At 36.7% G+C, this 22,659-nt stretch overlaps 1 protein-coding gene across 2 annotated transcripts in view; it reads left to right on the top strand.

The window, feature by feature from the left end:
• The first annotated feature begins 67 nt into the window (after window positions 1-67).
• Window positions 68-22,659, top strand: part of numbl (NUMB like endocytic adaptor protein) — a 45,330-nt gene continuing 22,738 nt past the window's right edge. Inside the window, exon 1 of one of the 2 annotated variants that reach the window (XM_042739231.1) lies at window positions 68-337. Coding sequence is in view for 1 of the 2 variants with exons in the window: in XM_019116470.2 (XP_018972015.2) it covers window positions 19,583-19,623 (41 nt within the window). In the remaining variant the exon portion in view is untranslated. Of the gene's footprint in view, window positions 338-18,820; window positions 19,624-22,659 lie in introns of those variants that run through there. The other variant, XM_019116470.2, reaches the window with a different exon arrangement.

Here is a 22,659-nt window from a genome sequence, read left to right as displayed (position 1 = left end):
GGGAAGAGGAAATTTGCATAAACGCCAGTGTGCGCCAATGGGCTCGTCGAGTGGGCGGGGCTAGCGGGTGGAGCCGCGGGAGGAGCGCAGTCTATGCGCCAGTGGCTGCTACTCAGTGAATAACAAACGCAGAGATTATCCAAAATCCGTCCATTTCTCACGGCCGTTTTCAAAATTTACGACCATCCGAAGCGCTTCCGTCCACGTGCATCTAATCGAGCGTCAGTTTGGCGAGAAATTCTGATGTAGAATAATCTGAAGTGATTTTTTTCCCCCAAATTTTCTGTGGATTACACAAAAGGCGGCACGGACACTCATTGTAGTATCCTTCTATTCGGTAAGTCCCAATGGCAATCTGTGCTCTCATTTAACATGCATTATTTATAGTCTTAGGATATCATACAATAAAACTGAAGTGGTTGGAGTTGCACGTCTATAGATATCTGGTTTCTTCAGGTCTATGTCTATGATAAAACATGCAGGTATTTGTTCAACAACAACAATGATTGAGTTATTCCCTTAAGAGTTATGGAAATATGATGGGGCGAAAAATTAATTAACCACTGACGTCCATGAAGACTTGCTTTTCTGGATATACAAGAATGTCAGTTCGATTGAGTCCAGATGTTTCTAAATACACAACATCATAAAATACCACCTATAAGAAAGATGCTTAGGCTATGTAAAAATAACAATCTAGTGTAAAATTATGTGATACTATGAGAGTGATATTATGTCTTTATTAGAGAACGCTTTACAAATAGCCTCTCATCAATAATTAGATGACACTTATTGATCCATAATGGTTAGGCCTTACACTCTAAGGAGTTTGTCAGAGCCCTCACTGAAATATGGTATGAGTACAGGACTGCAGTGTACAGATGCTTTGTATCAGTATCACCAACATTATAATGAGCATAGAGTGATAAGAAATAGAATAGGTAAGATATGTTTCCTTTAAATGCTTCTCTGTAACTGCAGTCATAAATGGATTGTTAAAATTATGATGGAATTATGAATAGAATTTGTATTTTGTGGAATTTGCTATAGGTCAAAAAATATTTGAAACACAGAAGCAAAGTCAATAAGGGTCCAAAACCACACTGCACCTCACTGACTTTTATTATATGGAAAAGACAGAGACCTTTTACAAAAGACCTTGACAAGAAAAAGAAAGACATACAGAATGATGGCGAAAATTGTCACATTTGGATTAACTATATCTTTAAATCTATGAAATCTAGTGTGTTTCACCCAAATTAAACTAAGACTTCAGCATTTTCATCATAACGTTTTTGTTTATATCCATTTAAATTGTTACAGATATTTACGGTCATTTCTACTCCGTATACATCAGTAATTAAAATCAAAGTGGTTGAAAGGTTCCAAGTTGATTTGATCTTACTCAGAATTTAAGGTAACAGTTAAACTTAAACATATTTTCATTTGTTGGAACTTTTTACATGATCTGATCTGACCATTAAAATTACTATCTACTATCCTTTGGTTATGTACTTGTGCTATAAACCCAAATTCAAGCCTATGGGCTTGCGAGAGTCCATTAAATTTAGCTCAAGTTTATGAATCTGTTTTTCTTTTCATCCCCCGAGGGTCCAGTCTTTTTGGGCTGATTTGTATGTAATTCACATAAAAAAAACTGTAAGCACCTCTGTAAGCAACTTTTCTGAGCTGCACTATTTAATCACCTGTCATACTGACTGTTGGTATTGGACATCCATAACAGCTGAATGAGGTTTTTTAACTTTCCAGAGTGGGTACCGTCTGTTCTGCTTGTCTGTGGTGTAAGTGTGCGCCCCATTGTTATCCAGATGGATGAACAAGAGGACACAGCAGCTGAAACTACAATAGCATAGAGGCAAAGGGCAATCAGACGGCTGCCAGCTAAGCTGTGGCACTGGAGAAGGATGTCATTTCCTTTGTAATAATAAGGGTGTGACTTCTAAACAATGGACTACAATTCTACGCGATATAGAGAGCGGTTGCTTGAAAAAGCCATTTCCGTTTTTTGCTGAGCCATTCTTCAGTTGCAATGGACGAGTTGTGTCTTTATGATTTGGTTTATTTAATGTCATGTCTCATATTTGACAAGGCTTGTGGCTTATCTCATGAACTTGCTTTCATAATGTTTATAATGAAATGATCAGCTCTTGGTCCACATTGTACCTTAGCATGTGCTACAGTTAAGATATTTAGTTTTTTACATTTATTTATTTGCACTGGCTCCACCAAAAAAAAAAAAAAAAAAAACCTGAATAGGTTTTAATAAGAGTAAGTTATGTAGCCATATGAATATGGAATATCATTCTGTATTATGGTATATAATAAAATCCCATGGTATGCATTTGCCAGGAAAAAAAATGTCTGAACAGGCATAACTTCGGAAAAAATTACTCTTCCTCTACATTTGTGTGGAAAATCCTGGAGTCATTCAAAGTAATCACATCAAAGTGTGCATGGCATTCAGCTGTGAAAATCAGAATAGTTTAGCTCAATTTCGAAGGTTGGCTTTTACACGCCATGCACACGTTTGAACGCTTGCTTGTAGACCTTTTTCCTCTGCATTAAAAATATCATAACACATCCACTAGTACACGACTTTACATTATGTATGACCACACTTTACAGTCCACACATTACAGTGAGATCTCAAGTGACAGAGTGAAACAGCTCTTTCTCTTCCTAGTGCTCATAATGGGTAATTTAGTGATGCTTGGCAATGTGTCAGGATTCGGCAAAGGAATCTGTCTAGGATCCAAAAGTTTCTATTGAATTAAGGAGTGTAAAATGTACTGTAGATCTAGACTTGTAGACTCCATTTCATCTTTTAAGTTCACTTGTTGAAGGTAAGGAAAGCTGATTGCATTATATACATAAAATAGGTTTCATGTTGACCCTAAACACTATGTCACCTTCATCACCATTTATTTGTGGATAACTGAATAACTGTCCTTCTTTTTACTGTTTACTACATGATGAGTAAATGACGATGACAAACTCAGTCAGATACTGTAGAATTAAACTGCATGACAGAAGGAGGTGGAGCTGAACACGGTAAGAATAAAACAGCTTGTTTCAGTCATAAACAGAACTGCTGCAGATACTTTACAAGAGCTTATGCTCTGTATAATCATACTCATACACAGAGCATGAGCTCTTGTAAAGCATCTGCAGCAGTCTTGTGTTTACGTAAGGGAAAAAGTGAGAGTGAGAGGGCGAGAGCAACAGGGATAGAGAAACAGAAGATGGATAAACATAGTAGCGTCTCTCTGGTTGTGCCTCAGAGAGCTCCCCTGTGTGGCACAACTTCAAAGTCAGGGACACCGTAATTACGAAATGAAATGAAATTCCCTACTGATTGCGGTGGTGCGGCGCTCTTCATATATGAAGCAGAATCTGCTGACTTTGTTTTTTCTAGCATCCACATATCAAACAGCAAAACACTTTTTTTTGTGGATGTTGCTCTCTGTTAGCCTTTAATTCTATCCAGAACACCTAAAAGCAATGCAGCAAAGATACTACAATATGGAGATATGCAAAGCATATTTCACACCCTGCAGTACAGATTCATGCTGTTAACTGTGCTGTGTTCTAGAACGGAAGTCTTAGATAATCAAATTTAGGTCTAATTTAAAAAGAGATGATTTTTTTTGATGGTGTTTCGTTCACTTAAAGCAGCAGTGTGTAATTTATGCACCATTAATGACACCAAATGGAATTGCAAAATACTGTTTCCATGAAGTACCTCAAACACCAGGGGCACAGAAACCATTATAAACTTTTTTTTAGAATAGTTTCAGTTTGTCACTTTTTTGGAAGATTATCAATTCAAGAGTTTTAGTTGGCTTAGCTGTTGTGCAAAGTGTTAAAAAATGGATATGGTGGATACAATGCTATCCTAACTGGCAATGTCAGCTGTGGACTGAATGGATGTTTATAGGTGTTTGTAATGTCTAATCAAACGTCGTTATTAATGACTTATTGAATCATTGACTCATTCAGTTACAAAACACCACTGAATTTTGCTCAGAGACACACAACAGTTCTGTTGTGCCTTTTTTTGGCCAAAAACAACAATATTCAGTTAACAATATATTTAACTGAATTACAGTGTAAACATTTGTAATCGTGCTGATATTGGGGAAAAAAGCATCCTCACCACCAATGATATTGCTTAACTCTATTAGGCGATATAAATATGACTTGACAAAAACTAATACAGGAATTTTTCTGCTTCATACATTGGAATTTCTGCTTTCTAAATTTTATCTGCTTTCTAAAAAATTGCTGAAAATGTATTCCAAAATGTAGAGGAGTTTGTTTATTCATTGAACCAAAATCTGAGAAATTTAGCTTTACATAACTTTAATGAGAGACAGTTCCAACAGCTGATGAAAACATCACAATAATCCACAAGTAATCCACACCACTCCAGTCCATGAGTTATCATCTTGTGCATGTGTTTGTAATAAACTTTCCATTTTTGTGTGCTGAAATATTCCTTTAAGTTAGCAGGTTAATCGCTATGTCAAACTAGTAATTTTAAGGATTTTCTTTGGGGTTTAAAGGAGATTGGATTAAATTCCATCAAACACATTCCCTGTCCTTCATGGCTTGGACAAACTGATAGTCACTCCCCAAACTCACCAAACGTTTTGAGTTAATGTTGCTTTTGTCATAGCAATGTTGAAAGTGTTGCAGAGTCACAGTGTTTACACTCTGGAAATAAATAAGTCATTAGATTCTTATACTGTGTATTTCTCTGTGCATTCAGCTGGAATAGAAAAGTATTGTTTTAAGCAACCTAGATCACATCAAAAGTTGGCATGCACTGCGTTAGTCAAAACATTTCGATTTCTCGTTGAAGTTTCCACAAATACTCATCTGAAAGGTTAAAAGTATCACATGTCTGTGACTCGGGTAAAGGTGGCCACGGTTTGTGCAGCTCCAGCCCTTCAATGTAATTGCTGTGACTCATGCCTAATGCTAACATAGACAAATGATGGAGGGCGTGGAAGCTTTTCCTTCTTTGCCTATCCTGACATTCCCTCGTTTCCAATCATCCCCTTTCCAAACATCTGTCAGAAGCCTTCAGCTGTTGAACAGATGTTGTAGATCCTCTCATCTATAACCGAGGATCCCGCTGGAATTAGATGGAGGAGGAAGAGTTGGAGGAAACAAATAACTACACAGACATTTTCAATTTTTATGGTGTATTTCAGTCCCAAAATTAAAATTAAAGGGAGAATGGTGCTCCATAGAGCATGGATGCTTCTAGTAATTTATTCTGTGAAATTTATCAGTGTGTAGCAGCACACTGGCATCAAAATCTGAGACCCATCCATTGATCACAATTGATTCAAGTGGTCATCGTTGTAAATTGAGATCTGTCTCGTCTGACCACTTGAGATCAGACCACGCATGATGGATGTTGAGGTCAAGTTGTATTTTTTGTGGCTGTTCACTTTTTGGCCAATTTTAATATCCTCTCATGTGTCACCAATACCATTCCCACAAACCACTGACTAAAGTGTCAGGAAGGAGTTTATGGAAAGTTTGATTTTATGTAAACATAGTTCATGTAAACTTCTCAGGGAAGAATTTGTTCTCAAAGCCAGACAGTGAAGTGCCACGGCAAAGTTGCAAAGATATCCAAAAATTAAATAGAACATCTACATTACAAAATAAAAAGCAGAAAAATACTATGTTTTGCATTAGCCAAGATGGACACTAGTGTCGTAAAACACTTGTGTTACCCGGAAAAGGTTGGATTTCTTCTTTTCTTCTGCTGTATGCTAAATCACATCTTTCTATCCTGTTTTCTGTTTAGCCTCCTGCCCTCGATCAATACTGCTTGTGCGGAGCCCATCTCATCTATTATTGCAGCATTTGCTCGCTATCTTGGTGTAGTGGTCTCAATCACTTTCACTTTTTCATCGGCTTGAGTGAGGCTAGAAAATAAACATATTCAATTACACAAAGAATTGTCTGAACAAGAATGTGCAGTGCACTCATTAGTCAGATTAGAAGTATATGAAATATATGTGATCTTGTGTATTATAATTTCTAAAGAGTCTAAAATTTGTGTTCAGCATTGTAAAAAGAGGCTGAATTGTTGAGGTAAATGTCCAGACCCTTTCACCATTTAGTTATTATTACTACTGCTACTAGTAGTACCACTACTATTACTAGCCTGTTATTTAGAAAAGTTACAAGTACAATTCACAAGCTCTTTGTCAAATACAATAGGCCCATATGCGTAATGGATAAGTATTAAATAGTATTCTAGCTTAGGCTGGTTTAAGCTGTTTTTTTTCCCCTTCAGCAGGGTATTTAAAATGTACAAAATTTGCTTTGCATGCTGTACAATGAAACACACTCACCTGTGCGTTTGAAAAAGGCAGATGATAGACAGAATGCTGAGCTAGTTCTTCAGTGAGGATAATGGTGAATCTAGCCAAGATGAGTGGGAATGATTTAAAATTTGATCTATTTTAAGTTGGCATGAAGATGTGAAGTACTACAGTGTCTTGCAGCAAATATGTATCTCTGTGTCCTTGCAAGTTAAAGATGTTGACATTTCATCAAAGCTTTAGTATGGTTTTTGTTTATGAAGTTTAAAAAAATGCTCTTTATATGGTCTATAATAGCCTATATTGTTTTTAGCATTCATTAGCCTGTATGCTAGCGGTCTACTTTTCTGTGTAGGCTCCAGGTTTGAGGTTTAATTTTATGTTTTTTATATGGTGTATGGTAAAATTACAAATTTTTATTGTTATTATGTTATATATATATATATATATATATATATATATATATATATATATATATATATATATATATATATTTCAGTGGATTTATGTCTTGGTTGCCCTCACAAATTATCTTAAAATCATCCCCAACAACAAATAAGCAGTGAAGTACAGTGAAGTCTCCACTGAAACTTTTTCTTTGTGCATTTTAAACTTCTTTTATAGTACCAGCCTGCAAATGAAGAGTCTTAAGTACCATTTCAGTTAACATTTTCAAAGAGACATATGCAGACCTCAAATTCAAGGTCTAAAATATAAATATTCTTAACAGGGTCTTTTTGTTTTGTTCATATCATGAGTGCACCGCAAGCTCAAGTACTCATTAGCAATCCACAGTGCAGACTGCACTTGCAAATATATCCATTGTGAAATGGTGCCCTGCAGGCTGTCATTGCAGAAGTCTGGAAACATGATGTAGTGTAATAAGAGCTCTACTGGAACTGTTTTTGAATAATATAGTGAATATGGTTCACTGCAGTTTTACAGGACCTCTACAATGTCTTCCTGCCCTGTCTATGGCCACTTTAGCTTCCATTATGGTGTTCTTATAGACCATAAGAAGACCTCTGCAGACTATAGATGCTAAGTGAGATGTGTCTATCAATACAGCCAAGCCTTTCCTGAAAATGCACACCCTTTGCAAGCAGCGAGTATAGCCACGAGTTTACGAGCAGACTGCTTGTACATAGATTCTGGGATCAATAGTTTCACTTTGTAAATGTTTTAAAAGCTTTTAATGCTAAAATGAAAAGAAACATTTCTAGGTAATACAGTGACATGCATTATGGATTTAAAGCAGATGGTCTTAGAGGGGGGCAATGCATAGCATAAGAGTCTTTTACACATCATAGACCACCATAAATCGTATGTATTTTCTCTCATAATAGTGTCATGTGAACTTTTTTTTCCTTCTTCTTCTTCTTCTTCTCCTTCTTCTTCTTCTTTTTTTTTTGGTGTTCAGGTTTGTTAAGAGTTGGGTTGACTAGATGTCCACCAATAAGTTTTCTTTTAATGGCCAATGGTAATAAGGATATATGTATACTATACTTGTTATGTGCCAATAATATGAAGATATATATATATATATATATATATATATATTATATATATATATATATATGACATTTACTTTCCATTGCCATCTTTTTGCATTTAGATTACCTTTGCCGTCATTTAATGCTGACTTAATGGGGGCACTTTTAGTTAATTGTTTATTATTTTGTTAATTAATAAAAAGATTGTATTTCAATTACAATGATAAATATTTTTATTTTTGGAAAATTAAATTAAGATTTTTTGATGAAATTTTTGACCCTGCATAGACAGCAGCGCAGCTACCACGTCATGGTACTTGTGTGAATGGCGGCGGAGACTGACCCGAAAGAAAATAAATCAATTAAGTATAAATTGTTTTCTTTGCCCACAAAAAGTATTTTCTTAGCTTCATAAAATAAAGGTTGAACCACTGATGTCACATGGACTATTTTAACAATGTCTTTACTGCGTTTCTGGGTCTTGAACATCACGTGGTAGTTCAGTTGTTGCCTATAGAAAGCTCTTAGATTTTATCAAAAATATATTAATTTTTGTTCCAAAGATGAACGAATATCTTACAGGTTTGGAACCACATGAGGGTGAGTAATTAATGACAGAATTTTCATTTTTTGTGAACTATGCCTTTAAGGTTAATCTTTAAAAACATTTAATTTAATTTAATCTATCTACCACTACTTTAGAGTCTGAATGCTTTATGGTCCAGAGCTATTTAGTATAAAACACTGGATGTGAGTCATGTAGGGTCCTAAGATTTGGACACTGTGTGGACACCCTCCCCCAAACTGAAAACTGAAAACCCCTAACTCCTCCCCTATACAGCTGGCTGTGTTTGGTCAGGGAGTGGAGCGGGATGGGGGGAGGGGGGTCAGTGGAAGCACAGCTGGTCTGACCTCCCTGCAACCAGCTGCCGTAACAAAGGACCCCTGTCAGGCTTCTAGAAAGGTGGCCCGTCTACCCATCTTTTTTTTTTCTGTCCCATTTCTCTTCTGCCACTCCCCCTCCCCCACTCCGACTCCATTGTATCCCTGTAGATCTGTCCCAGCTGTTAGGATCTTTTTATGTTCCTTTCTTTTGGCGTGACCTCCCTTCCACTGAATTAACCCCCACTTCCATATGCATTCACAACTCATATGCACATGTGCTTTTGCAAAACTGTTTGCAACACAATTTTTAAGTCTGGCAGAGCGGGGTCTGACAGAATGCTGATGCTGGAGCTTTTTGGCCAGATACCTTGAGGGTGGGCCTTGTGTCGGCTTGATGCCACCCAGTACCCGTCCCATTCCCTATTGTTCCAGTTCGCGCGTGCCTTGCAATTCACAGCATTTGTGGTGGTGGTGGGGAGGCTGGCCCGTGTTCTTTTGTCGGACATCCATTGTTCCTGACACACGCCTGTGTTTGACAGACGCACGTGCTGACAAAGGCCGCTCAGCATACCTCTGCTAATTATTTGCTGGGGCCCACTGAAAGATGAGACGCGGTGGCCATCTGTGATCCGTGCTTTTAATCCCTGTATGCCCACCCGTCCAGCCTCTTCATACCCTTGTCTTTGTTGGGCCACACCTTTGATATCTCATCCAGTTTTCTTAGTCTGTCTCTTCTGGGTAAAGTTTTTAAAAACCTAGACCTAGAAGAATCCAGCCTGAATGTGCCGGATCTCATATATGAAGAGCTTACATATGTTTCATTTAAAATCTCACATATGTCAGTAACACTTTATTTTAAGGTGTATATACAGTACTTGCTGTAGTAATAATGCTAATGCTGACCCCAAACGTATAGCACAAGCACATGCAGTAAATTATTATTACTTAGTACTTATTTCTGTAATCACTTTGTAACAACACCACCTTAAAATAACCCAAAAGTTTTGGCAGTGACATACATTTTGTGTTTTGCAAAGTTTGCTGCTTAAGCTGTTGTGGTGTTCAGTCACATTGTTTCTAGATTATTGTGTAGAGCGATCAGATGCATTTGAAACAATTGCTAAAAGAAAAAAAAAAAAAAAAAAAAAAAATGACCAGCTATTGACTAATCATATCAGCAGCACATGTGAAAGTGTGAATGAGTACTAGTCAGGTTAATCACTATCATACTAATTAGATTGTAAGAGCAGACTGATTGCTATAAAAGGAGGAATGAAGTGCTTCTAATCATTGTGTTCTTGTTAGCAATGGTTACCTCCAAAGAAAGACATGTAGCCATCATTGCTTTGCATCACAAGCAAGGAAATTGCTTCAAAGAATATTGCACCTGAAAGAACCATTTACCGGATCATCAAAAGCTTCAAGGAAAGAGGTTCGACTGCAATGAAGTCTTCAGGACGTCCCAGAGTGTCCAGCAAGCGCTAGGACGTCTCCTCCTGAGGAGTCAGCTACAGAATCGTGTCACCAGCAGTGCAGAGCTTGCTCAGGAATGGCAGCAGGTTGGTGTGAGAGCATCTGGACGCACAGTGAGACAAAGACTTTTGGACAACGGCCTGGTGTCAAGAAAGGCAGCAAAGAAGCCACTTCTCTCCAAGAAAAACATCAAGGACGTACTGAAATTCAGCAGAAAGTACAAGGATTGGACAACAGAATACTGGTGCAAAGTTATTTTCTCTGATGAAGCTCCCTTCCGACTGTTTGAGACATCTGGAAAATCGAATGTTTGGAGAAGAAAAGGTGAACGCTATCATGAGTCCTGTGACGTGCCAACAGTGAAGCATCCTGAGACCATCCATGTGTGGGGATGCTTTTAAACCAAGGGAGTGGGCTCTCTCATAATTCTGCCCCAAAACACTGCCATGAATAAAGAATGGTATCAAACGTCCTGCAAAAGCGACTTCTTCCAACGATCCATGAGCAATTTGGTGATGATCCGTGCATTTTCCACCATGATGAAGCATCATGTCACAAAGCAGGAGTGATAAAGAAGTGGCTCGAATAGCATTACATTGAAATTTTGGATCTGTGGCCAGGGAACTCCCTGGATCTCAATCCCATAGAGAACCTGTGGTTTGTCCTCAGGCGAGTGGAAAAGCAAAAGCCCACAAATTGTGATCAACTCCGATAACTAATAAGGCAAGAATGGATCGCCATCAGTCAGGATTTGGCCCAGAAGCTAATATCCAACACTGTAAATATTGACTATATATATATATATATATATATATATATATATATATATATATATATATATATATATATATATATATATATATATATATATATATATGTGTATATACATATTGCCTTTAAAATTTATGATATGCTTATCATTGTTTTTCAGTATACCATAGAAACATGGAAATATAATCTACAAATACTGAAGCACCACACTGCAAAACACAAAATATGTCACTACCAAAACTTTTGGCCATGACTGTACTTCTGGTATTTAAAATCTGGCTGATAAGATGATTATTTGTTGTCATATTATGTACAATAACTGTTAAATGGGTGATTATTCAAATGTAATAAAAAACAGTAAAAAAATAAAAAAGTCATTTTAAATGCTTAATTTAACTGATGTGGTGATGATATATTTTATTTGGTGTTTTATATTATTTTATTTTACATTTTATTTGTCACTATTTACTATAGTAATGAAAACAGTGAATTATGCATAACTACAAGCAACTAACCATAAACTAAACTGTCCAATCAACCTTAAAGGAATAATTCAGCCAAAAATTAAAATGCATCATTTATATGCCCTTTTGTTGTTCCACACCTGTATGAATTTCTTTCTTCTGCTGAACACGGAATATATTTTGAAGAATGTGGGTAACCAAACATTTGACGGAAGCCATTAACTTCCATAGTACTTTTTTCCATAATATGGAAGTCAATGGCTACCAACTCCATTCATGCTTTTTATCAAGTGGGGAAAGTTTAAAGGAAGCATCTTGAATGAGTTTATGTTAAGTCAGAGGCCCCCTTTTTTCTCACAAGGTTTTGTTTCCTAACAACCAGACAAAACACTCAAGGTAAGGTGCGCTTCCAAAGTTTAAATCACTTTCACTGACTGGTTTAGAGGTGGAGATAAGAGTCATTTCATACTAGCATGGAACGCTAACTTCATTCTGACTTCTGCGCTATTCTTGTCTTTTATTTTGAATCAATACATTGTAACTGCCTAGTGAAGGTTTTCCAGTACTCTGGGTAAAGCGTGCACACTATAGCTAAGCCACTACTAAAGCACAGTCAATCTAGTCCACAAATAACAGTCGTCTGTTACCTCTTATTCTGGAGTATTGAAGGCCATAGAAGGTTTTCAGTGGTATTTCTGGAATGTTTTCGATTTAGGTGGGTTATTTTGAGATGCTTTGTAGCATGGTCTTCCCCTCACTGCAGACAACAACAGTGCATGCTGAATCCAAAGTGACTGGCATGCATTTTTGATATTCCTTTAAAAAAAAAGAAAAGAATGTTTTTCCTCTCCTTGGTTGTGTATCACAACAGGGTCAAATAAGTGCACATATGGCATTGCTGTCACTCAAAAATGGAACTGTAGCACAGACATCATTCATGACGTATTTCAAAACAAAAGGAAAAAGTGACATGGCTGTCATCAAAAGTAGGTAGGGAAGCAAAATTCTAGCCATTTTTATGTTTAATGGCCAATATCCAATAAATTATATATTCTTTTTTATTTATCTAAATAATAAAACTAAAATATATCATTTTAAATGCTACAAGTACATTTTGGCATTATAACTTTATAATGCACAGTAAGAAATGTAGTAATTTGATAAAGATTACATTTAACAGTGTTATTGGGCTTTTAAAGATTAAGTTTTAAGCTTAAAAATTAGCTTAAAAATAAAGAAACAAACAATTCTTTTATCAAAATAACTTAAAAAATATTAAAACTAAAATGAAAAAAAAATTAAATGCTAAAAGTACATTTCACAATATTATAAAGTTGTGTATGAAAAATGGAAATTTATTTTGTGCTTTGAAGAAGATTTAACATTAACATTGCATTTAACAGTGCCATTGTGTTTTTAATGATTAATTTGGATTAAAATTAAAAATTAAATGAAAAGGTAACTGATAAGTGGCCAAGATTAAAAACTCTATATTATTTATATAAATTAAATTCAAAATAATAAAACTAAGGTAATTAATTTGCAAAGTAAACTGAGGTATCGCAAAATTAAGAGTATTACATTATAAATAATGGAAATAAATTTTGAGATTTGACTAACATTACATAACAGCATTATTAAATTATTAGTTTTTTATACAGATTAACTTTAAAGGGATATTCCACCCCATAATGAAAATTTTGTCATTAATCACTTACTCCCATGTCGTTCCAAACCCGTAAAAGCTTTGTTCATCTTCGGAACACAATTTAAGATATTTTGGATGAAAATTTGGAGGCTTGTGACTGTCCCATAGACTGCCAAATAAATAACAGTGTCAAGGTCCATAAAAGGTATGAAAGTCATCGTCAGAATACTCCATCTGCCATCAGACGTGCAATCTGGGTTAACAGTCAACAGTCTTCTTGTGGCGCAGATGATACAGAAGAGCATACGCTGCATGCAGTGATATGGAGAGACACAGGAGACCGTTGACAAAGGAATTGTTGAATAAAGGCGTTATTTTTGTTTTCTTCGCTTACAAAAAGTGTTGTTGTAATTTCTTATAAAAAAGGTTGCTGGTATAATGGCAGATGGAGTATTCTGACGACGACTTTCATACCTTTTATGGACCTTGACACTGTTATTTACTTGGCAGGACAGTCACAGGCCTCCCGGTTTTCATCCAAAATATCTTAAATTGTGTTCCGAAGATAAACAAAGCTTTTACGGGTTTGGAACGTCATTGGGGTAAGTGATTAATGACAAAATTTTCATTTTGGGGTGGAGTATCCCTTTGTGTGAGCATTATGTGATCTTAATATAAAAATAGGGGTAATTATCATACATAATAAATATTCAGTATTAGCCAATGCCAATAAATGAAAAATTTCTGTAATATCGACTGATAACCTAAATGGTTCCTATACATGGTGCATTCCTAAATTATATGATCTTCTCTGCAACCATTGTTGTTTGAGGCACTTATAGGAATTAAGTTCTTCTGTGATGACAGGTTCATCAGGGTTTTTTTTTTTTTTTTTTTAAGTTCCGCTCGTGCAGTGACATTCTAAGTCCGCCCCATGACTCCAGACAGCTGTCCCACCCCATTAGCATAACAAAGTTGTCCACTTTTGCTCCCTGTGTTGGATGCCACTAGCTGTCAAGGAGGAGCCATGTGGCATGTCCCAGCACTGCTGTGGGCCATCTGTGGGCCTGTCCTCCTTTCCATACACTATTCCTGACTCACTCTTACCAGTGTGGCGGAAACCTCCATATAACATGCTTGAGTCATCTCACAGTTTGTCTGCAGTCTGATAATTGTGGCTATTAATCTGTAAAAACACTTTCTGTGTTTATTCAATAAATGGACTCCGGATATGGTTGGAGGTCCTGCCATGCTGACATTTGTCAGTCACTAGCCTTTTTCTTGCTTTCCCACTGTGGTCTATTTATTTTCGGTCTTGAGCGTACTGTGAACTGTGGACCCAGCAGCATTTAATTAAAATTGTCAAGTAAATGTAGCCTTTGTGGGGGAGGACGGACGGCTACATACATAAATCTTGCTTGGTTTTTATTTTATTTTTTTTTTCATTAAAAATGTCCAAACACTCATAAATTAAGATATTTGAGAAGGAAAGCTTTACATGAGAAGCAATATTACTTCAGCCTGTTTCTGTTTTTTTTTTTTTTTTTTTTTTTTTTTTTTTTAAGTCGCTTAATCTTTAAAAGAAGAATTCAGCATAGGGTTAAGGAAAATAAACTTAAAGGGAAAAAGGGAAAACAAATAGATATTTCTACGTTGTAAACAGAAAGTGTCTTTTAAACATAAATCATATGAATGTTTAGATATTTGTACTGAAAAGTCAAGAAAGTCTTTCTTTGCTCTGTAAACTTTGATTAAGAATTGAAATCACATGTATAGAAGTAATTATTTTCTCTCTTTGAAATTACATTTCTTTTTCTTTACTTCACTTGGCCAAAAAAGCCTTTTGAATAATGTTAATTTAAAAAGCTATTTAATCATTGTTTTAGCAAGCTTGCTTTGGGCACTTTTCATGACCCGATCAATCAGTGATGAATAAAGTTGTGCCATACTTTTTTTTTTTTCTTGTTGAATATTTCATTCACTTGGAGATATGTCATATTATGGAAGCAAATTGGCTTGCAAATGGTAATTTATATTGATTTTAAACTACTCCACTTTTATTTAGTAACCAGATTTTCTTCAGTTTAGTTTTCTAATAATTTCCACTATTTTGAGGGATTTTTCACTCTGTTGTGTAGGCCTCATTTGCTAAAATCTAGATTAGCCATTGGACATCCTGCTTTCAATAAAACCCAGATTTTTCAAAAACAGTCCCAGAGACTCCCAGTCTCCCATTTGGCGAAGAGATTCTTTGTATAAATATTAGCATTAGGTACTTTAAACCTTCTCCTCATACTTATGAGTAGTTAAACTCAGAATTTTCCCCACCATGTGCCAGGAAGTAGTGTCAAGACAACAATTATTCAAAACGCATTTGCAATAGCGCTTTATTTCCGCGCTTATTTTCTCCCATAGCCTCTTCCTCCCATCAGGCATTGGAACTCAACACATACACCCCTTGTAGGAGTGGTTGCCATGGGAGCTGGTTGCCAGGCAGCCAAACGAGGTGGTGATTGGGGGGTGTTGATGTTGATTGAAGTGAGGTATGATGAACAGTGAGGATTCTTAGCGTGACGGACCTCTGGGTGTGATTACACTCTGGGTTTCTCGTCTGGTCCAACAGGGACCGCAATCAGGCCTGGAGCAAAAATAAGAATGAGGGAGGAAAACAGGCAGGCAGTGAGAAAGAGGGAGAAACTGCATTAGGCATAATGAGTTGTTTGAAACCAATGCAGTGGAGTGAGAGAGAACAAACAAGAAAGTGACATCGCTACTGATCTCTCAGTGCCTCTTCGGGCCTTGCTGGAGGCTCTCGCCTGCCTGATATCAGTGCTTCGTCAGATGGGCTGCTTTTTATTCCTTCAGGCTTTGAGAACAAGCAGACAGGGCCAGTGTGTTCGCATGAGCCTGGGGCTCCCCTCGATGGTGATGGGACTGAATGCAGGGCAGCTGAGGGACGTCGTGGCCCGGCCCTCTGTTGGGATTATTGGAAGTGCTGCTGTTGAAATGCACCCATTCACTCAAAAAATGAAAATTCAGGCATCGTTTACACACCCTGATGTCATCCCAAAACCTTTAAGGGAAACACTATAAGTACAGGGACCAATTCTCACTGTTAGCTAGGTTCTTTTTAACATGCCTATTATTAACATATTGGCTGTTTATTAATACTTATAAAGCACATATCTCTAATTCTACCCAATACCTGAACTTAGTTAACAACTACCTTACTAACTTCTAATAAGCAGCAAACTAGGAGTTTATTGAGGCAAAAGTCATAGTTGATTAATGGAGACATGATCATTTTATTTGATGAACCAATTTAATTTTGGCTTTTATTCATATATAAATACTGATCAGCTCACTTAAGTTGTGCACATCAAAAATGGTAAACAGAAGCTTAAACATATTTGCTAGAACCAGTATCACATTTGGCCTTTCGTGAGAACCAATGCAATTTTTTTCTTGCACATCAAACTAATATGGTTATGATTCCATTTTCCATATTTGATATGCTCTATGTATGAACACTGATCAGTATCTTTATATTGTGAAAAATGTTAAATTAAATCTGTTTATCATAGATATAAAGTGATCGTGAGAAGACTTGGATTAAACCGCTTGGTTTGTTTTACAATGTCTTTTGAACTTTTTGAAGTGCCAAAGTTTGGGATGAATGAAGTGTTTTCAGAGATGATCGAAAGTCTTATGGGTTTGTAACTACATGAGGGTGAGTAAATGATTTTTAGGTTTAGTTTATGAAAGCAGATTCTTTGGAATAACATGCAGTGATGAATTGTGCACAGTATGACCTTTAATGTGTATTACGACAGTCATTTGTTAATTTTAAAAATCAAAGTAGTATTATGAGAAAAAAAAATTGATTAATACATTGATTAATAATTGTGTTGGCACAAATTCTCTAATGAAATTACAAATTGCAATTCATTAATTTACCCTAACTGAATGATTGGCTAATGTGAATCTTTTCTGTAGTGGTACATAAGAAGCTGTACTGACAGATCAGTTTGTGTCACGTATCCTCTGACAGATCAGTAAAGAAACGCAAGCCTTTGTCATATTGCCACTCGGTGCAGGTAGAGGGCAATGTGCCACTGAATCATTGTGACTCTGTCACTCTCTAGTATGTGGCTCATACAGTCGAACTACATAAATCTGATCCCACTTTCACTGACCCTCTGGAGAGGACTCATTGACTGACTCTTATTTAACAGACAGTGTTTGCCTGAGTGGGAGACCTGTTTATATGTAGCATATCATTTCAAATTCGAGAGGATTGGACATATGTGTCAATTCATTTGAATTGTGGAGTTTCCTAACCCCAAAATGTTCCGTTTGGAGTAGATACGAGGTGCTAAAGTGTGACAGAATTGTGGAATGATTTGTAATCAAGAATTGTTTAGGCCCTACATATTTTTGCAAGAATTTATATGCAATTTTTCTTCGGAGCTCAAGACCCCTCCGTTTATTGCTTCTGGGTAAAACAACTATACAAAATGCTGGACATGATTAGTCTGGTTAAATGTCCATGTGAATACATTGATCCAGCCCTGCTGGTGGGCTCTCATTTGGGTCATGAGAATTTAGGACAAGTCCAATCAACAGAGCGTGATCAATTCAGCACCAGAGGGGAAGCTCCACCAGTCAGCTTGGCCAAGAGACTACCCTGTTTCAGTCTAGAAAAGTAACATAATTTAAAAGATAAGTCAAGGTATTATACAGTCAGCACAAGACAGCTGAAGTTGAAGGAACAGCAATTATGCTGCATTTAAGTCCTCCTATAAAATTTCTGTAGATATAAAGTTGTGTGTTCAAGTGATTTTGGACATTTTAGATTTTGGAATTTCAGAATTTCTTTTCTCTTTAACCATTTAGCACTAGTTCAGTCAAATGAAGGGCAAATACTTTCACCCCAAATACTGGAACGCTTTTTCCAATCCCAAAACCAACTTTAAGTAATGTTGTTTATAAAGTATAAACAATATTCTGCTTTCAAACATTGCTTGAGCATCATGGCAAAATTGGTTCAACCAATGGTGTGGATTTGAGATGCTACTAATTACTCTAATGTGAGCATTTTGGGAAACCTGTTTGAAAACAATTTAATTTGTTCCACTAATGTCGCAAAAAACACACCTCAGCTTTTTTTATCATGATCCTCTAACTCAAGGCTCAGAAAAATCCACTAGTAATTGTGATATTGTGGTGACATTCAATTGCATGTAAATAGAACAATAATTAGCTAAATATATAATATTTTTATATGGGGGTTCACAAACCTCTGGGGGTTCGCAAGGGAACTGAAGGGAGTTTTTAAGTTAAAGAAAAGCTAATAATTCAATAAATCAAAAAATGTCAAAAAACTTATATAAACGTATATACTGTATCAAAACATAATATTTTTCTTTGTTTACCTGCATATTATGTGATAATTAACTGAGGACTGTGAACATTTGAATGTGTGTTTAGCCTATTGAAATAGTACCTTTAAATCTCTTCAAGTAATATTTCAGGTCAAAAGCTGATGACAAAAAAGGGAATCCCTGTTAAGCAAAGAATATAAATAGGGAATAAATATGCTAAATAATAAATAGATTATTTCAAAATCCATTATAGATATTAAAGATAAGTATTTTGTTTCCTTAGAAAAATATATATATATATATAAAAAAAACCGGCAGTAAAAAAAATAAAAATAAGAATAGAAAAGGCAGTATGTCTTTAAATTTTGGAAGGCATTTTGTTATGCAAGTAGAATCTTGAGCAGTCTCCAGCACACTGAGGTCATTCTTCATAAGTATAGCATTAATAGGCTTATAGGAAGTGTGCTGTGACTATGTGCACATGCTGTGCTCTGTTCTCAGGGACTAATATGTCAGAATAATAAAACTATATCTCATTTACATGAGCTATTTCATAAGTATATATGATGAGCTGAGCTGGAAGAACATAGCAAGTACAAACACAACAACACAGACAACTGGCACTGCAGATGGGCGACTGAAAGTGTGTCATCACCATCTCCAGACTAATCACCTCCGCCCGCGCTCCTCCTCTGTTTCTCTCTCCCCTCCCCTCTCTGTCTATCTATCTTTCGCTCTCCATCCTCCCCTCACTGTCTATGTTATGGAAAGACAAAAAGTTGATTTGTTCCTCAGAGGCTGCAGCTCAGCACATCCAGCCAAATTCACACGTCTCCTTGCGTCAGCGCATGTTTCTGTGGGCGAGGACACATATGGTGATGAGACTGAGCACATGTGTTAAAGTCGCTTCCTCCAAGTTAATCTCTGAAGAGGAGGTGTGGTTGCCTCCTCCTTCTTTTGGATCTCAAAACTGAATATTCAACAGCGTTTTGCCTCAAGCTTTTCATCGAACCTCAGTTTTGACTGTGAAACATCCTCGGGTGGTTCGATTTTTATACTTTACCTGGCTTTGGTCTTCTGACATCTCTCTAAAATGAGTTTCAGCAGTGATATGGATGAGACAGAAGATGGGAGGTGAGTTTTTTTCTATTTAAAAATGAATGAGCCTCATGTTTTGCTTCATGCCGTGAAATTTGTTTTTATTTATTTTTAAAAATACAAGGGCTCTAAAACCAGTGCATCACTCAGATTAGTAACCAAGCTTATTCTGAAGGCTTGTTTTTGGCTAATACTCTTAAAGGAAGTAGCTGCATTAGCCTCCATATGGCTCAAATTAATAGATAAATTGATATACCAACTGAACAGATTAGCTGATACTTATCTGTCTTTTTATTATTAGATTTATTTGTTGTCGCTCTCTGCAGTTATCAAATGCAATGCAGGCTGGTTATGATGATCAAAAACAAATGAATGTCTGATTGTGTCTGATGTTCCTCTCCTGGAAGGGCATCAAGTCAAGTCACCTTTATTTATATAGTGCTTTTAACAATACAGATTGTGTCAAAGCAGCTTTACAGTATTGAATAGGAATATAGTGTGTCAATAATGCAAAATTACAATAGTAAACACTCATTTTTCAGTTGAAGGCAGTTCATCATTGAATTCAGTGATGTCATCATCCAGCTTATTTCAGTTTAAATAGTATCTGTGCAATCAAGTCAACGATATCGCTGGAAAATAAGTGTCCCCAACTAAGCAAGCCAGAGGCGAGAGCGGCAAGGAACCAAAACTCCATTGGTGACAGAATGGAGAAAAAAACCTTGGGAGAAACCAGGCTCAGTCGGGGGGCCAGTTCTCCTCTGGCCAGATGAACCAGCAGGTTGATCCATGCTGCAGCAAAGTCAGATTGTGCAGAGGACTCATCTGGTTCCTGTGGTCTTGTTTCGATGGCCGTCTAGGAGACAAGGTCTTCACTGGGGATCTGACTCTGGGGCTCATCTAGTTGTCCTGGTCTCTGCTGACATTCAGGGCTGTCGAGGGCATCTCTAGGTCCTGATCCACCATCTGGGCTGGATACGTACTGGATCCGGGTGACTGCAGTGACCATCTGATCTGGATACAGACTGGATCTGGTGGCTACGGTGACCTTGGAATAAGAAAGAAACAGACTAATATTAGCGTAGATGCCATTCTTCTATCGATGTAACAAACATACCTGTCAACATTTGAACACCGAAATCCGGGAGACTCCGGGGGATGGGGGGGCGGTTTGGGGGGGGGTTGCCGGGGGGGTTGCGGGGGCGGGACTCGACAGATGGTCAGAGGCAAATTAAATACACATAAGTAAATACATAATTATTTATAAGAATTATTGTGATAATAATGAGACTTATTCATGTTTCTTTTTTCTTTATCGTTATTATAACAAATTTTATATTACATAAAAGGAAACAATGTGGTTTCTTGTAACAAGAAATTTCATGTACTTGAAGTACATGGAAACACCTTCATGTTAAATACATGAGGTAAAGTACTTCATGTATTTAACATGAAGGCGTTTCCTAGTGTTTCTTACGTCCAGAATTATAATTATAAGTAGCAGACTTTGATAAAGTTTGAAATCGTGGGTGTGCCCCTTGTGCCTCCACAGCGCAATTGTGTCATTGGGATTTATTGTGCTGCCTTACGTCGTTTTTCCCACCGTGTCCGCTACTGAAATCAGTGCGACATACTTTGCAAAAAGCGTGGGAATTGACGATGCTGCTTCGTGATAAGAAATTAAATTCCTCCGACCAGCTGTTGTTATATTTGCAGCTATATTAAGTTTTTTTTCGCCGTAGCATCACCTGCTTTCTAATGCCATTTTTAGTGACGCTTGATTCAAATTCCCCCGTCTACCTGCGCAGATATCAACTGCGCAACAGAGCTGTAGGTTGCCAGGTTGAGGTCACAAATGGGTTTAAAATTGTATGATGTATCTATTGTGTGAGAAGGATGCGTTTCATACAAGATCTGGCAACTGGACAACCTTGAAATAATGTATTGATGTGATTATTCATATAACGAGGTAGAGCCATACAAAATTCGGGAGTTTCCCGGGAGAAATAACAAAACGGGAGGTGGGCGGGAGACGCGAGACTCCCGGGAAAAACGGGAGTGTTGACAGGTATGTGTAACAAATACATTGGGTGTTATGGGAAGTGTTCCCGGTTCTGGCTGACATAATGCAGCCTAAAAATCCTTTAACGGATTTGAATATTAGAAATGTGTTAGTGTGTTATGTGCAAGCCAGGTTAAAGAGATGGGTCTTTAATCTAGATTTAAACTGACAGAGTGTGTCTGCCTCCCGAACAATCTTCGGTAGATTATTCGGTAGAGAACATCATTATAGACAACGCAGCGGACTGAGAGGACTCTCATGTCTCTACCTATCAGTTTCTCTTACTGGTGGCCTTAAAGGGCTACAGTTACACACATGACATGCAGAAGGAGAAATAGGTCACTTCAGTTAGTATGAAAAAGCATTTTAACTAAAAAAACCCCACAATTTTTTACCCCCATAAGCCCATAAAACAAAATAAATCAACCTAGCAATATTGTAATACAATAAGACTTGTTTTCAGAGAATACAACTTAAGTTTCTTAGATGTTTTTAGTTTTTTTTTTTAAAGTCTCTCTACAGAAACATTCATGTCAAAATGTTCTCACTTCCAAATACTTTCCAGTAAAAATATCGAAGCATCCTTAAAACAGGATGTAATTACTCTAGAAGCAAAAATAAATACAGAAGTAAAAGTAAATAAGATTTGTTGAATTTCTATTTATTACAAATAAATAAAGAACATTCTACGAATATTTAAGAAATTTGACGATTGGGTTAGAAAAATAAATGCAATTTGAGATATATTCTCTTTAAACAAATATTCTTGTATTATGATTTTGCTTTCTAGACTAATTTTATCTTGCTTTATTGATAGGAAAAATACAAAAACACTAATAGTGTATTTTTGTTAGACTTGAATGTTTTTCCACGACCAATAGAAGATGATAATCCAGGAACATGTCCTACTTGATGCAGCGCATTCATGATTTTGCCAAGTAGGGCATGTTCCTGGATCAACATCTTTTGTTGGTCCTGGAACAAGGCTCATGTCAACAAACATAGTTGGA

This window comes from Cyprinus carpio, chromosome B15 (genome assembly GCF_018340385.1).
Source record: "Cyprinus carpio isolate SPL01 chromosome B15, ASM1834038v1, whole genome shotgun sequence".
NCBI classification, from domain to species: domain Eukaryota; kingdom Metazoa; phylum Chordata; class Actinopteri; order Cypriniformes; family Cyprinidae; genus Cyprinus; species Cyprinus carpio.
The sequence above is the reverse complement of the archived record's forward strand: the minus strand, read 5'-3'. Positions and strand labels throughout refer to the sequence as shown.